General features: G+C 53.1%; 1 protein-coding gene across 21 annotated transcripts in view; it reads left to right on the forward strand.

Annotated features, from left to right (window-relative positions):
* Positions 1–14,546, forward strand: part of MROH1 (maestro heat like repeat family member 1) — a 113,347-nt gene that overhangs the window by 21,350 nt on the left and 77,451 nt on the right. For all 21 annotated transcript variants that reach the window (XR_010135066.1, XM_063709627.1, XM_063709618.1 and 18 more), the window contains 2 exons: positions 2,796–2,941; positions 13,855–13,986. Coding sequence is in view for 20 of the 21 variants with exons in the window: in XM_063709627.1 (XP_063565697.1) it covers positions 2,796–2,941; positions 13,855–13,986 (278 nt within the window). In the remaining variant the exon portion in view is untranslated. The remainder of the gene's footprint in view (positions 1–2,795; positions 2,942–13,854; positions 13,987–14,546) is intronic.

Raw genomic sequence — 14,546 nt, forward strand, 5'->3', positions numbered from 1 at the left:
TGCCAGGCTGGTCTCAAACTCCTGACCTCAGGTGATCCATCCACCTCAGCCTCCTAAAGTGCTGAGATTACAGGCGCGAGCCACCGCACGCAGCCCACACCCAGCCTATTTTTTAAAATTAGTTTTTGTAGAGATAAGGTCTCGCTATGTTGCTCAGCGTGGTCTTGAACGCTTGCCTTCAAATGATCCTCCTACCTCGGCTTCACAAAGCACTGGGACTACAGCGTGAGCCACTATGCAGGGCCTCAATCTTTTTTGTGTGTGTTTTTGAGACTGGGTCTTGTTGTGTCGCTTATGCTGGAGTGTGGTGGTGCTCTCTCAGCTCATTGCAACCTCTGCCTCCTGTCCTCAAGGAATCCTCCCACCTCAGCCTCCTGAGTAGCTGGGACTACAGGTGCATGCCACTACGCAGTAATTTTTGTATTTTTTCTTTCTTTTTTTTTTTTTTTGTAGAGACGGGGTTTCACCATGTTGGCCAGGCCAGGCTGGTCTCAAACTCCTGGACTTAAGTGATCGGCCTCCCAAAGTGCTGGGATTATCAGCAGGAGCCACTGTGCCCGGCCATCAGGCATTTATTTTTTCCCCCTCGAGATGGAGTCTCTGTCTGTTACCCAGGCTGGAGTGCAGTGGCGTGATCTTGCCTCATGTAATCTCTGCCTCTGAGGTTCAAGCAATTCTCCTGCCTCAGCCTCCTGAGTAGCTGGGACTATAGGTACCTGCCATCATACCTGGCTAATTTTTATATTTTTAGTAGAGATATGGTTTCACCATGTTGGCCAGACTGGTCTTGAACTCCTGACCTCAGGGGATCCACCCACCTTGGTCTCCCAAAGTGCTAGGATTACAGGCGTGAGCCACTGCGCCCAACCCCATCAAGCATTTTTATAAGGCACTGATCCCATCCATGAAGGTGCAGCCCAAAGGCCCCATTCTTAATGGCATCACATTGGGGGTTAAGTTCCAACATGTGGATTTTGGAGGGACATGGCATGGAAGTTGTAGCAGCATTGCCGGTGTAGTAGGGAGCACGGATTTGCCCAGAGGCTCAGTTCAGCCTGCTCGGAGCGGGAGGCTCCCTGGGTGGCCGAGCCTCTGCACCTGAGCACGCAGGCCCCGGTTCAGGTCTGGGGTCTGCTCGGAGCGGGAGGCTCCCTGGGTGGCCGAGCCTCTGCACCTGAGCACGCAGGCCCTGGTTCAGGTCTGGGGTCCGCTCTGGCTGCCCCCACGTCCCCAGCTGAGGCTGTGGCTCCCTTAAGGCTGACTGTGTGCGGGGCCAGGATGGGTGAAGCTCTGCCCACTTGTCCCTGCTCCCTAGAGCTCTGTCCAAGGGATGAGCCACACCTCAGGGCTCTATAAGTGCCACTGTTGGGTGCCATGTCTTGAGCTTGAGGGACACCGAGAGGCCCGGAATGGCACTGGGGTGTTGATGGGTGGAGGTGGGGTGGTGAGAAGCGTCTGTGAGTACAAGTGGGGCTGGGGCGCCGCCCAGCCAGGGCACTGCAAAGCAGTGAGGAGGTGGGGTCGAGGGAGGGGGGACTAGCCTCACTGCCCTCAGAGGGCAGGCTCCCAGAGCACGTGAGACCCGGCGCTTCCACACGTGAACGGCCACAGCCGGAAAAGCAGATGCAGACCCAGTTCAGCACAGGCCGGGTTTGCTTTACTGGCTGAATGTGGCCTTAGGTATGGTCAGATCTCATTGATTTGGATCAGCCTGTTTGTCTAACTACTGGACTTTGGAAATGGAGGGCTGTTAAAAGTCCAGCTTCCTGCTCAGGAAGGAATATCTTCCCAGAGGGAGACTGAGTCACGCACTGATGCCTGTGTGTTCCTCTGCCCCAGCAGGTGCCTCCTGGGATGTCCTCATTGGCAGCCTGGGTGTGGTGCTGCTGGAGCAAAAGGGAGGGGACATCCACGAACCAGCCTGGAGGGTCTTGTTGGGGTGGAGTGGCCAGTTGTTGGGGTGGAGTGGCCGGTTGTCGGGGTGGAGTGACCGGTTGTTGGGGTGGAGTGGCCGGTTGTTGGGGTGGAGTGGCCGGTTGTCAGGGTGGAGTGGCCGGTTGTCGGGGTGGAGTGGCCGGTTGTTGGGGTGGAGTGGCCGGTTGTCGGGGTGGAGTGGCTGGTTGGCACAAGTCCCTGGGATGCTTGGCCTGCCCTTTCCCATGTACAGGGAACCACCTGGCCTTGCCTGTAGAGCACTACATTTATTCAATGGTTTTCTTGATTCAGCTCTGGTCCATGGGGACTGAGAGCCATAGGATGAGGCTATGTCTTTATTCCTTCATGTATTTCTCACTGCTGGGGTCTTGGACCCTCTGCCCAGTCAAGGGCTATGTGTGGGCAATGGGGCCATGGGGAACCCCAGGCTGCCTGGGCATAGACCCTCAGGGAGCCTTCCTGAAGGGTCCGGCTGGTGAGTGAGCCAATGTCTTCAAGGAAGCTCAGGCCATGTGATCAGGACCAGAACAGCCTCATGCCTGCCTGTGTGGGAGGCAGGCTATGTCCTCTGTGTCACTCAACCCTGATGCGCTAAATAGTGTGTCCTGGCTAGGCAGCTCCTCAGGGGCGGCTGGAATGTGAGCCCTACAGCTCCACAGCCTGTCACCGCAGTGCACCTGACCCCTGCAGCAGCTCAGGTGGAGGGAGGTTATACAAGAGAGAAAGCAGCTGTGCCCTCTCCTGCTCTGTGTCTGTGATCCTTAGAGGCTACAGGTGTGTCCACTGCAGGAGTGGCAGCTGAGGTGTGATAGGAGAGGGCGCTTGGGCCTGAGCACGCTAACCGGGCTTTGTCACTGCAGAGCTGGCCTCCACCCTGCTGGATGCCATCACCGATAAGGACCCCCTGGTGCAGGAGCAGGTCTGCAGTGCCCTGTGCTCCCTCGGGGAGGTGCGGCCGGTGGAGACGCTCCGTGCCTGCGAGGAGTACCTGCGGCAGCATGACAAGGTATGTGTGCTCCTTGGTGGGGATGATGTTGTCAGGGCCATGGTCAGTTGGGGCTTACTTGGTTTGGGAAGAGACAGTCCAGCCAGGAGCCGTGGGTTGGGTGTTACGCAGGGGTGGCCACATGTCTAACCCCCCCACATGTGCCTATGTCAGGATGGGTAACCTGCCTTGTCTCATCATGTGTGGGGTATGGCCGCATCTCCCTACCACGGCACTGTTCAACCCTCCTGGTTGAGGCTCTTTGCTGCCCCTTTTACTCACTAAGTGGAGGCCTAATGGCCGGGCTGTGTGCCTAGTGCCTGAGGGACAGACCATGGTCCCTGCCTGAGGGACAGAAGGTTGTTTCTGAGAGAATCTCATCAACCCAAGGGGCCAGAAACACTGATAAGTGCTCAGAGAGTCCCCAAGGGCCCGGCGCTGCTGGTCTTCCTGCACCCTCAGGGAGGGGCTGCCCAGGAGGGGCCAGGGCCTTGCATTGCTGTGCTGGAATGTCCTGTCCTCTCACTCAGGAGAGCTACAAGAGCCTCTTGGGAACTCTTCAGCCCCACAGGGATGCCAAATCAGTGATCCGAACCCTAGGACAGATGTGGCCCGGCTGGCTCTCGCCTCCCGGGATTTCGGCCTTGCCTGATCTTGGTGCAGTGGTTCTCTGTCACCGCTGACAGCGCTAGCACTGCATGGTTTGAAACTGTTAGGCACACTTTCTAGTTTTTCTCTGTGTGTGTGGTTTGGGCTGTTCTGGGAAGGGGAAGAGGCTTTTGCAGTATCAAAAGGCCATTATTCTTTTTGTTTTATTTAACATTTTGGTATGTAAAAAGGGACCTCTATACAGTGTATTTCTTATCAGCTACTATCTCCTGGGGAAGATGACCCAGTTCCATGAAAATACCTGCCCACTGCCGTGGCCTGGCGGCACTTCCTGGGGCAGGGTCTCTCCTTTCTTCCTCTGTCAGCTGTCTTAGCTGTTTATTTTTATTTTTATTTTTAATAAATTTATTTATTCATTTTTTTTTTTTTTTTTTTTTTGAGATGGAGTCTCACTCTATTGCCCAGGCTGGAGTGCAGTGGACCATCTCAGCTCACTGCAACCTCCACCTCCCGGGTTCAAGCGATTCTCCTGTCTCAGCCTCCTGAGTAGCTGGGACTACAGGTGTGCACCACCACGCACGGCTAATTTTGTATTTTTATTTTTATTATTTATTTATATATGTTTTTTGAGATGGAATTTGGCTCTGTCGCCCAGGCTGGAGTGCAGTGGCGCGATCTCGGCTCACTGCAACCTCCACCTCCTGGGTTCAAGCAATTCTCCTGCCTCAGCCTCCCAAGTAGCTGGGATTACAGGTGCCTGCCACCATGCCCGGCTAATTTTTGTGTTTTAGTAGAGATGGGGTTTCACCATGTTGCCCATGTTGGTCTCGAACTCCTGACCTCAAGTGATCTGCCAGCCTTGGCCTCCCAGAGTGCTGGGATTACAGGCGTGAGCCACTACCTGGCCAATATTTACAGGTTTTATGGCTGCCTTGGGGGAGAATGAGGAGGAGAGAGAGGAGGGCAGAGCAGATATGAGAGGGACTTTGCTCCTGAGCCTCCGTTCTGAGGTGTCCTCCTCTGAGCCCCAGCCACTCCATGCTTGCCCTACTTTGTTTCTGATTTTACCCCTTTTCTAACCTTTAGATTTTTTTAACTGAATTTTTAAAAAGTCTGCCTTCACAGTTGCATATTTACATATTATACACATGCTGAGCTGGAAGCACTGACCCTGCGGGCTGTGACCCTTCCCAGGGACCTCCCCTGCCCTAGTCCTCTTCTGTCGTCTCCTCCTGCAGACCACCTCCAGGAGGTTTGGGTCACTGCCTCCAGTTTCTGCCATTTGTTTGTGGATCTCACTGCATCTGCACTTCACTTGATTGCGTCTTGCCTAGATAGCAGGCATGGTTCAAAGCCCACTGAGTCTCTCCAGAAAGACGTGGAACAATAGGGAAAAGCAATGCCACATCCCCCTCCAGGCCTCAGATGTCAGCACAGTGTCCTGGGGTACTCCTGGAGCTTTACAGGTTTCAGCTCCTGTCTGGCATCCATATTTGTGGTTCTGTTTTTATGAACCCAGAGGCCCATGACTTTGCAGCATGCCACCTGTGCCACTGAGGGGTGCTGGGCCTCACGGTTTTAGACACATCCAGTCTTGTACACGTCAGCCAGGGTCCTGCACAGGACAGACAGACTCCTCAGGGGCCGTCAGGCCATGGGGAGGGACGGGATTTGGGGAAGAGAAGCAAGAATAGTAAACTGGATTTTCAAGTTCTGTGAGTGGAAAAACTCAAACTCACATTGTTTTCTCTGCTCTTACACCACACAACAATCAACACAGAAGACTTCTGTGACCAAATGTGGGGGATTTCTCTCCACCAGTAAACAGCAGTCAGTTGTGCAGTGGACACCAGCTGGGTGTCCTCAATTCAATTCCAACACCATCCACCTGGAGGTCGCCTCAGATCCGGCAGGTGGAGGGCTCAGTCCCACACAACAGCCCTGCTTCTGATGCCAGTCGCAAGCGCCAGGTGTGGCCTGTGCTTCTGACCGACCTGCCATGAATCAGGGTTTTCACGACCCCCTCCTCAGGCTTGATGAATTGCAGCAGTGGCTCACAGAATGCAGGGACAGAGTGGCCTGTGTTTACCCATTTATGACACAGGCTGTGACGAAGGGTGCGGGTGCACAGCAGGTGGAGGAGACGCTTGGGCAGGAATGGGGAGGGGCGCGGAGCTCCCGGGCCCTTCTGGGAACCACCTCCAAGCACCTGCGTGGGTTCCGCTACCGGAAGCTCCTTTTGAGGGTTTGTGCTCAGTTGCGCGCATGCTCACTTGAGGCATTCTTCCCTTACCAGCCAAGTGTTTCTAGAGGAAGGCCATATACCGGTTGAACACCACCATTTCACCTCCGTGTGCTTGCTGGAGCCCATTCACCCAACTCCTGAGATCCTCTAAGGAAGCTGCTGTCACCAGCCTTAGGTGTTTTCTTTCTTTTCCTTATTCCGCCATGCAGAAGCTTTAGGTGTTTTCCATCTGTTGTGAGACTGTCTTTCCCTGGTGCTGGCAGTGACCAATTATTATTTTAGAGAGACGCCTAAACAACCTCCTGACCATCACCTGATGACCGCCTGACATTCCTAGCTGGGGGCCTCTCTGCCCTGTTCATGTCTGCCTAGCGGCTTACTCTAACATCCTCTTGTCCAAGGAGACCCGGGAGCAACGTGGAAAACTACATTCCAGGCTATGACAGACAGAAAGGGAGGTTGGGGACACACCTCGTTATACCTGCTCCCTTTTGGAGTTCGGACAACCAGCGAACATTAGGTTAAAACAGAGATCGTAAGTCTGACAAAACAGACTCCTTGTAGCAATAAAATTCCAGACTGGACTCTGGCATAGCATCACGTGATAGATAGTGGGCCCTGAAGGAAATAAAAGTATTTTACCCCAAAATCTATTCTTGACATATTTTGAAATGGCCCTGCAAAACCATATTTTGTGGAGGAAAACTGCATCTGTGGAGAATCTCCTTCCGTTTCCAGGTCTTTTTCTGATCCAGAAGAGATTTAACTAAGAGTCTGACACCTTTAAGGCCTGAAAAGAGACATTTACTATCTATCATCTCTGAAGGCTGCTATCTGGAGGCTTCATCTACGTAACAAGAACCTTGGCTTTCACAAGCCCCTTTAATTCAGGCGTTTCTTTCTGCTGACTTCAAGTCCTTAGGCAACATTTAACTCTTTTTTTTTTTTCCCCAAGAGGGAGTCTTGCTCTGTCGCCCAAGCTGGAGGGCAATGGCGCGATCTCGGCTCACTGCAACCTCCGCCTCCTGGGCTCAAGCAATTCTCCTGCCTCAGCCTCCTGAGTAGCTGGGATTACAGACGCGTGCCACCACACCAGTTAATTTTTGTATTTTTAGTAGAGACCAGGTTTCACCGTGTTGGTCAGGCTGGTCTCGAACTCCTGACCTTGTGATCTGCCCACCTTGGCCTCCCAAGGTGCTGGGATTACAGGCGCGAGCCAACATGCCTGGCCAGTTTAACTCTTTTAACCAGTTGCCAATCAGAAGATCTCTGAATCCACCTATGCCCTATAAGCACTCCCTGAGATGTCCCACATTTCTAGGCTGACCTAGTGTACACCTTCCATGTATTGATTTATGTCTTTGCCTGTAATTCTGTCCCCTAAAATGTATAAAACCAAACTAACATGACCATCTTGGGCGTACTTTCTCAGATGTTCCCTGGGCCGTGGTCAGTCATAGTGGCACAGAATAAACCTTGTTAGATATTTTAGAGTTTAGCTTTTTTGTCAATAGTATTTTTATTTAAAGGGGCTTATTATGTGTTTGCTTTCCTTGAAGAACTTTCCTAAGTGGGCCTTTTCCAACTGTGAATGGAGGCAGGGCTGTAAAAGGTATGGTACTTTTTTTTTTTTTTTTTTTTTTTCCTGAGGCAGAGTCTCGCTCTGTTGCCCAGGCTTGAGTGCAGTGGTGTGATCTCAGCTCACTGCAACCTCTGCCTCCTGGGTCAAGCAGTTCTTGTGCCTCAGCCTCACAAGTAGCTGGGACTACAGGCACGTGCCACCACTCCTGGCTAATTTTTTTTTGTAGTTTTAGTAGAGATTGGGTTTTGCCATATTGGCCAGGTTGGTCATGAACTCCTGACCTCAAGCAATCCAGCTGCCTTGGCTTCCCAAAGTGCTGGTGATGTAGGATTCTTCTTTTTTATTTATTTATTTATTTTATTTTTTTTTTTTTTTGAGACAGAGTCTCACTCTTGCCCAGGCTGGGCTGGAGTACAATGGCGCAAACCGGCTCACTGCAACCTCTGCCTCCTGGGTTCAAGCAGTTCTCCTGCCTCAGCCTCCTGAGTAGCTGGGATTACGAGTGCACGCCACCACACCTGTCTCATTTTTTTGTATTTTTAGTACAGGTGGGGTTTCACCATGTTGGTCAGGCTGGTCTCAAACTCCTGACCTGATGATCCACCCGCCTCGGCCTCCCAAAGTGCTGGGATGACAGGCCTGAGCCACTGCGCCCAGCCATAGGATTCTTCTTCTTGGTCCCTTTGCAAGCCCTAGCGATGCCCCGCCTGGGCCTTGCCCAGCCATGCTGGCGTGCCTCAGCTTGCCTACATTATAGCTTGTAACCCTGTTTGGCAGTTCCTGAGCTCTTACACCACACCCAAGAAGAATGAGGATACAGTGGACATTGAAGGGTGAGGAGGGCAGAGAAGAATTTTATTGAGCGATGAAAATGGCTCTTAGTGGAGAGGGGAGCTGGAGAGGGGACGGGAAGGACAGGTCATGTTCCCCAAAGTCAGGCTGTCTCTTCGCCCAAGTTAGGCCACCTCCCCTCTGCCAACTGAGTCTGGGGTCTTTATAGGCACAGAATGAGGAGTATATGCTGATTGGTTTGTAAGTCTGCAAAAGAGGTTAAAGTGAAGACACCACTCAAAGGTGGGTGTGATGGTATAGAAAGCCAATTAGAAAAGGGTAGGTATATGTAAAATAGGTGAAGGGTGGGGATCAATCAGAGGAAAGCACAGCAGACAGGAAGACAGGCTCTCAATCTGGTCCCAGGATTTTACTTGTAGCTTGGCTTTCAGGCTTTAAACTGTTTTTGGCTTGGAGGTGGGGTTTCTCAGGGGACCCACCCCTCTCTGCCTTGGCATTTGGCTGCCTCCTGTCACTATCATGGGGATTACAGGCATGAACCACCATGCCCGGCCAAAAGTATGGTACTTATACCATAAAATCAAACAATTCAAACCAACCCTGGAACACAAGTAATACATAACCTTTTTTTTTTTTTTTTTTTTTAAATTCAGGGATGGACTCCCTCTGTTGCCTAGGCTGGAGTGCAGTGGTACAATTTTGGCTTACTGCAGCCTTGATCTCCCGTACACAAGTGATCCTCCTGCTTCAGCCTCCGAAGTAGCTGGGATCACAGGCGCACCACCACACCTGGCTAATTGTTTTTATTTTTTGTAGAAACAGGGCCTTACTATGTTACCCAGGCTGGTCTTGAACTCCTAGGCTCAAGTGATCCTCCCACCTTGGCCTCCCAAAGTGCTGGGGTTACAGGTGTGAGCCACTGTGGCTGGCCCCTATCCGTTTTTTGTAAAATGTAGATTCCTATGCCTTTTTCATGGGTTCCTATGTTTTCCAGTTGCATAACCCATTGCAGACTTGCTGAGTCAGCCTGTCACCCTGCACTGAGCACTCAATCACCAGGACACAGAGTGACAGATGGAGATGCCACAGTTGTGAGTGGAATCTGGAAAACTCAGTCCCAGGACTCACTTCTCCCTATTGTTTTCCTCCAGAAAAAAGCAAAGATTTCCCTCAAACTTCCTCATATACATGGAGAGAATTAGTAGCTAAAGATGGAAGCATAATGCAACTTGAGATGTGTTTCCAAGACCAAGAACCAGAGGAGATGGCAGCTGTGGGTCTGGTCGGGTGGGTATTAATGCCCTGCTGCACCTGAGCTCCCAGCAGCAGATCTGGTCGAGTGGGTATAAATGCCCTGCTGCACCTGAGCTGCCCCTCCCAGCAGTGGGTCCAGTTGGATGAGTATAAATGCCCTGCTGCACCCAAGCTGCCCCTCCCAGCAGCGGGTCCGGTCGGATGGGTATAAATGCCCTGCTGCACCCAAGCTGCCCCTCCCAGCAGCGGGTCCAGTCGGATGGGTATAAATGCCCTGCTGCACCCAAGCTGCCCCTCCCAGCAGCGGGTCCGGTCGGATGGGTATAAATGCCCTGCTACACCTGAGCTGCCCCTCCCAGCAACAGGTCTGGTCGGATGGGTATAAATGCCCACTTGCTGCACCCAAGCTGCTGCTCCCAGCTCAGCCATGCTCTGACTAGATAGAACCAGACCAATTTACACTGATTTTCAATTCTTTCCCCCCCAGTTCCTGCACTATACCAGCCGTGCTGCCCCGGCAGTTAATCCACCCACTTAGAGCCTCAGCTCTGCGATGTCCCAGGTGGGGATGGGCTTCTCAAGGACTACATTGTCTCCTACCTGGGAAGAGTGTCTAGATTATGAAAGTCAGAAACAATAGGCTGGGTGCCAGGGCACACGCCTGTAATCCCAACACTTTGGGAGCCTGAGACAAGAGGTTCGCTTGAGGCCAGGGGTTTGAGACCAGCCTGGGCAACACAGACCCCATCTCTAAAAAAATAAAATATGCCGGGTGCGGTGGCTCGCACCTGTAATCCCAGCACTTTGGGAGGCTGAGGTGGGCAGATCACGAGGTCAGGAGTTTGAGACCATCCTGGCCAACATGGTGAAACCCTGTCTCTACTAAAAATACAAAAATTATCCAGGCGTGGTGGCATGCGCCTGTAGTTCCAGCTACTCAGGAGACTGAGGCAGAAGAATTGCTTGAACCTGGGAGGCGGAGGTTGCAGTGAGCCAAGATCATAACACTGCACTCCAACCTGGGTGGCAGGGCGAGACTCTGTCTCAAAAAAATAAATAAATAAAAATAATTATCGAGGGCTGGGTGTAGTGGCTCATGCCTGTAATCCCAAAACTTTGGGAGGCAGAGGCGGGTGGATAACTTGAGGCCAGAAGTTCAAGACCAGCCTGCCTGGCCAATGTGGCGAAACCTCATTTCTACTGAAATTACAAAAAAAAAATTAGCCAGGAGTGGTGGTGCATACCTGTAGTCCCAGGTACTCGGGAGGCTGAGGCATGATCATCACTTGAACCTGGGATGCAGAGGTTGCAGTGAGCTGAGATTGTGCCACAGCACTCCAGCCTGGGTGACAGAGCGAGACTGCATCTCAAAAAAAAAAAAAAAAAAAAATTAGCTGAGTGTGGTGGTGTGTGCCTGTAGTCCCAGCTACTTGAGAGGTTGTGGCAGGAGGGTCTCTTGAGCCTGCAAGTTCAAGGTGCAGTGAGTTATGATTGCACAACTGCACTCTAGCCTGGGTGATGGAGTGAGACCCTGACTCAGAAAAAAAAAAAAAAGAAATTTGGCCCAGTGTGATGGCTCATGCCTATAATCTCAGCACTTTGGGAGGCTGAGGCAAGCGGATCACGAGGTCAGGAGCCTGGCCAACATAGTGAAACCCTGTCTCTACTAAAAATACAAAAATTAGCCAGGCATGGTGGTGCATACCTGTAGTCCCAGCTACTCGGGAGGCTGAGGCAGGAGAATCACTTGAACTCGGAAGGCGGAGGTTGCAGTGAGCTGAGATTGTGCCACTGCACTCCAGCCTGGGCGACAGAGTGAGAGACTGTCTCAAAAAAAAAAAAAAAAGAAATGATTCTCTAATACAGAATTTAAATACAGTCTGCCTGCAGAAGCCTTAAAGGAAAGGGAGTCATGTGTAGCCGGTGGGTGGAGGTGGCTGGTACAGTGAGACTGATTCCCCACCTGCCTCACTCTTGCCTCACTGCGGCACCAACACTCAAGGATGGGAAATCTAACAGTGAAAATCAACCCCAGCTGAAGCTCTTCCCCTGGAGAATTGGCAGGTTCCAGGTGAACTTAGTGTTCCGTGCTGAGGCTTGTGACCTACATTGGCTATTTTCAAGAACAAAAATCACTCCCACTCGTGGGCCTGGGGCTAAACCATGATAGTTTGTAACTGGTTTCGCAGAGTGGCAGTGAGCAAGCCTGTCTGCTGCTACTGATGCTGGGACTCTCAGCGTTTGAGATAGTTGCGTGATTCTGAACATGTATGCCACAGCCATGTGCGGCACGTGTATGTGGGCCTGGGAGCTGCCTGGTGCTGCCCCGTCACTGGCACTGCTGCATGCCAGGGCCAAGTGCGTGTCAAGTGGCTGGGTGTCAACTTCAAATAGTTTCTGAACAAAACCAAGACTTTCACGAAGCTCCCAAGCCTTCCTACTATTGTTTCTCCTCCAAACGACCTTGTCACGCTTTCCTTCAAATGTCCTGCGTGGCTGTCTTCACTGAGCCGGTAGCACTTCTCCTGTGTGGGCCCACCTCCACCTGCCGTGGCGGCCATAGCTGTCAGAGTGGATGAGGGGAGTGCAGACCCTGTGACCATCAGTGTCTGATCTGTTTTGAATCTGTGTCCCCACCCAAATCTCATGTTGAAATGTAATCCCCAGTGCTGGAGGTGGGGCCTGGTGGGAGGTGACTGGATCCTGGGGGCGACTTCCCCCTTTGGTGCTGTTCTCATGATAGAGTTCTCAGGAGATCTGGTTGTTTGAAAGCATGTGGCTCCTTCTCCTCCTCTGTCTTCCTCCTGCTCAGGCTATGTGAGATGTGCCTGCTTCTGCTTCATTTTCCACCACGATTGTGTTTTCCTGAGGCCTCCCCAGCCATGCTTCCTGTACAGCCTGCAACTTTGAGCTAATTAGACCTTTTTTCTTTGTAAGTTACCCAGTCTCAGGTATTTCTTCTTCTTTTTTTTTTTCTTCTTTGAGACAGTCTTGCTCTGTCGCCCAGGCTGGAGTGGTGTGATCTCGGCTCACTGCAACCTCCACCTCCCGGGTTCAAGCTTTTCTCCTGCCTTAGCCTCCCAAGTAGCTGGGATTACAGGTGCCAGCCACCATGACTGGGTAATTTTTGTATTTTTTTTTTTTTTTTTTGAGACAGAGTCTTGCTCCGTGGCCCAGGCTGGAGTGCAGTGGTGCGATCTCGGCTCACTGCAACCTCTGCCTCCCAGGTTCAAGCGATTCTTCTGCCTCAGCCTCCCGAGTAGCTGGGACTACAGGTGTGCGCCACCACACATGGCTAATTTTTGTATTTTTAGTAGAGACGGGGTTTCACCATATTGGCCAGGCTGGTCTCGAACCCCTGACATCAGGTGATCCTCCCGCCTCAGCCTCCCTAAGTGTTGGGATTACAGGCGTGAGCCACCATGCCCGGCCTGTACTTTTTTTTTTTTTTAGTAGAGACAGGGTTTCACCATGTTGGCCAGGCTGGTCTTGAACCCCTGACAGGTGATCCGCCCGCCTCGGCCTCCCTAAGTGTTGAGATTACAGGCGTGAGCCACCGTGCCTGTTCGGGTTTTTGCAGGTCACCTCTTTATAGCCATGTGAGAATGGACGACAGAGCCTGTGGGCCTCTGGGCCGCCCTGTGCCGGCCATGTTGCCTGGTGCAGGCTGCTCTCAGGGTGGTGGAGGGAGGGGCCATGGTGGGTGCATCATTGGGGAGGGGCTGTCAACACAGGGTGGCCGGGTGCCCCAGGTTCCTTTCCTGGGTTGGGCAGTAGCCTACTCTGCTGTTTGCCCCCGCGGGTCCCAGCTTTCAGTCCCAGTCCTTGGTGTGTCCCCAGTTGAGGCAAGGACAGTGTGTGCTCTTTGGATTTACAGTGGAGGTGGTGGTCGACAGGAGAGCTGCTTAGGGGGAGGATGAAGGCAGGTGGTTGGACTCTGCGGAGGGTTAACCTGGGAGGTGGAGGTGGCTTGGGGGCGTGGCAGAAGGTGGTGTGGTGGGTGGTGTTTTTCCTTAGCAGCCTTGGGGAGGGGCCGTTGGATACAAGCACTAGCCTAGCGGCAGAGACTGAGGCCATGACCACTGAGCTGGGGACAGGAGGGTGCTCCTCCTCTGACAGGGGAGGGCAGGGCAAGGAGGTGGAAGGGTCCTGGGAGTGTCATGTGACTGGGAGACCCTACTGACTACCCCTGGAAGAGAGAAGCCCCCCGCCTCACCCTCTGCATGTTGGTTGTCTGGCGCAGGATAACGCTCCACCCTTCTGGAGATGGGCCGTGAGTGTGAGGCTTGCAGGTCGGCTTTTAGGGCGTGAGGAGTGATCAGGTGTACCCCTCCCCTCCTGCACTTGAGGCAGAGAGATTTGTGCGGTTTCATCTTGTAGAGACAGTGACAGGCACTCAGAGTGTCTGGGTGTGGGGCTCACCTGGGACCGACCTGGACGGTGTCTCCGCAGCTGGCGCACCCATACCGAGCAGCGGTCCTGAGGGCCATGGAGAGGGTCCTGAGCAGTCGCGCCAGTGAGCTGGACAAGGACACAGCCAGCACCATCATCCTCCTGGCCTCCAGCGAGATGACCAAGACGAAGGTATTCAGCAGGCCCTCTGGCCTCACAGACTCAGGCCTAGCTTGGGAAGGGAAGCTGCTTCTTGGCCTTTCTACCCAGCAGCCTTGAGAGTATAGGGTGTGTTTGGCTGCCTTGGGCTGGCAGATGCCCTTCGGTCTCATGCACCACCCTGCAGGGGTGGGGGATGGTCCCCTGTGATTTTCAGAGGCAGCAACTGAAGCAGAGAGCAAGTTGCCAGAACTCAGCACGCGCAGGACCGTGGTGTGCGTGCAGCTGGGGCCAAAGGCTGTGCCCAGCATTGGGGTTGGTGCAGGGCTCTGGTGGGCCTAACTCTCGGGGCACTGAGTGCAGTCCCCCTCTCACCAGGGCTGTGCTGCTCCTGCGTGTGTGGGGTCTCCTCAGCAGCCCCTCACCTCTCACCAGGGCTCTGCTGCTCCTGCGTGTGGGGTCTCCTCAGCAGCCCCTCAGCAGGGGAGGCTGCACTTTCTGGGGACGCTGAAAACAGCGTGCGCTTGTCCAAGGCTGGCAGCGACTGAGGGCAGAATGTCTTGGTCTTGCCTTTTGGTCTACCTGCCGGTGTT

This window comes from Gorilla gorilla, chromosome 7 (genome assembly GCF_029281585.2).
Source record: "Gorilla gorilla gorilla isolate KB3781 chromosome 7, NHGRI_mGorGor1-v2.1_pri, whole genome shotgun sequence".
NCBI lineage: Eukaryota > Metazoa > Chordata > Mammalia > Primates > Hominidae > Gorilla > Gorilla gorilla.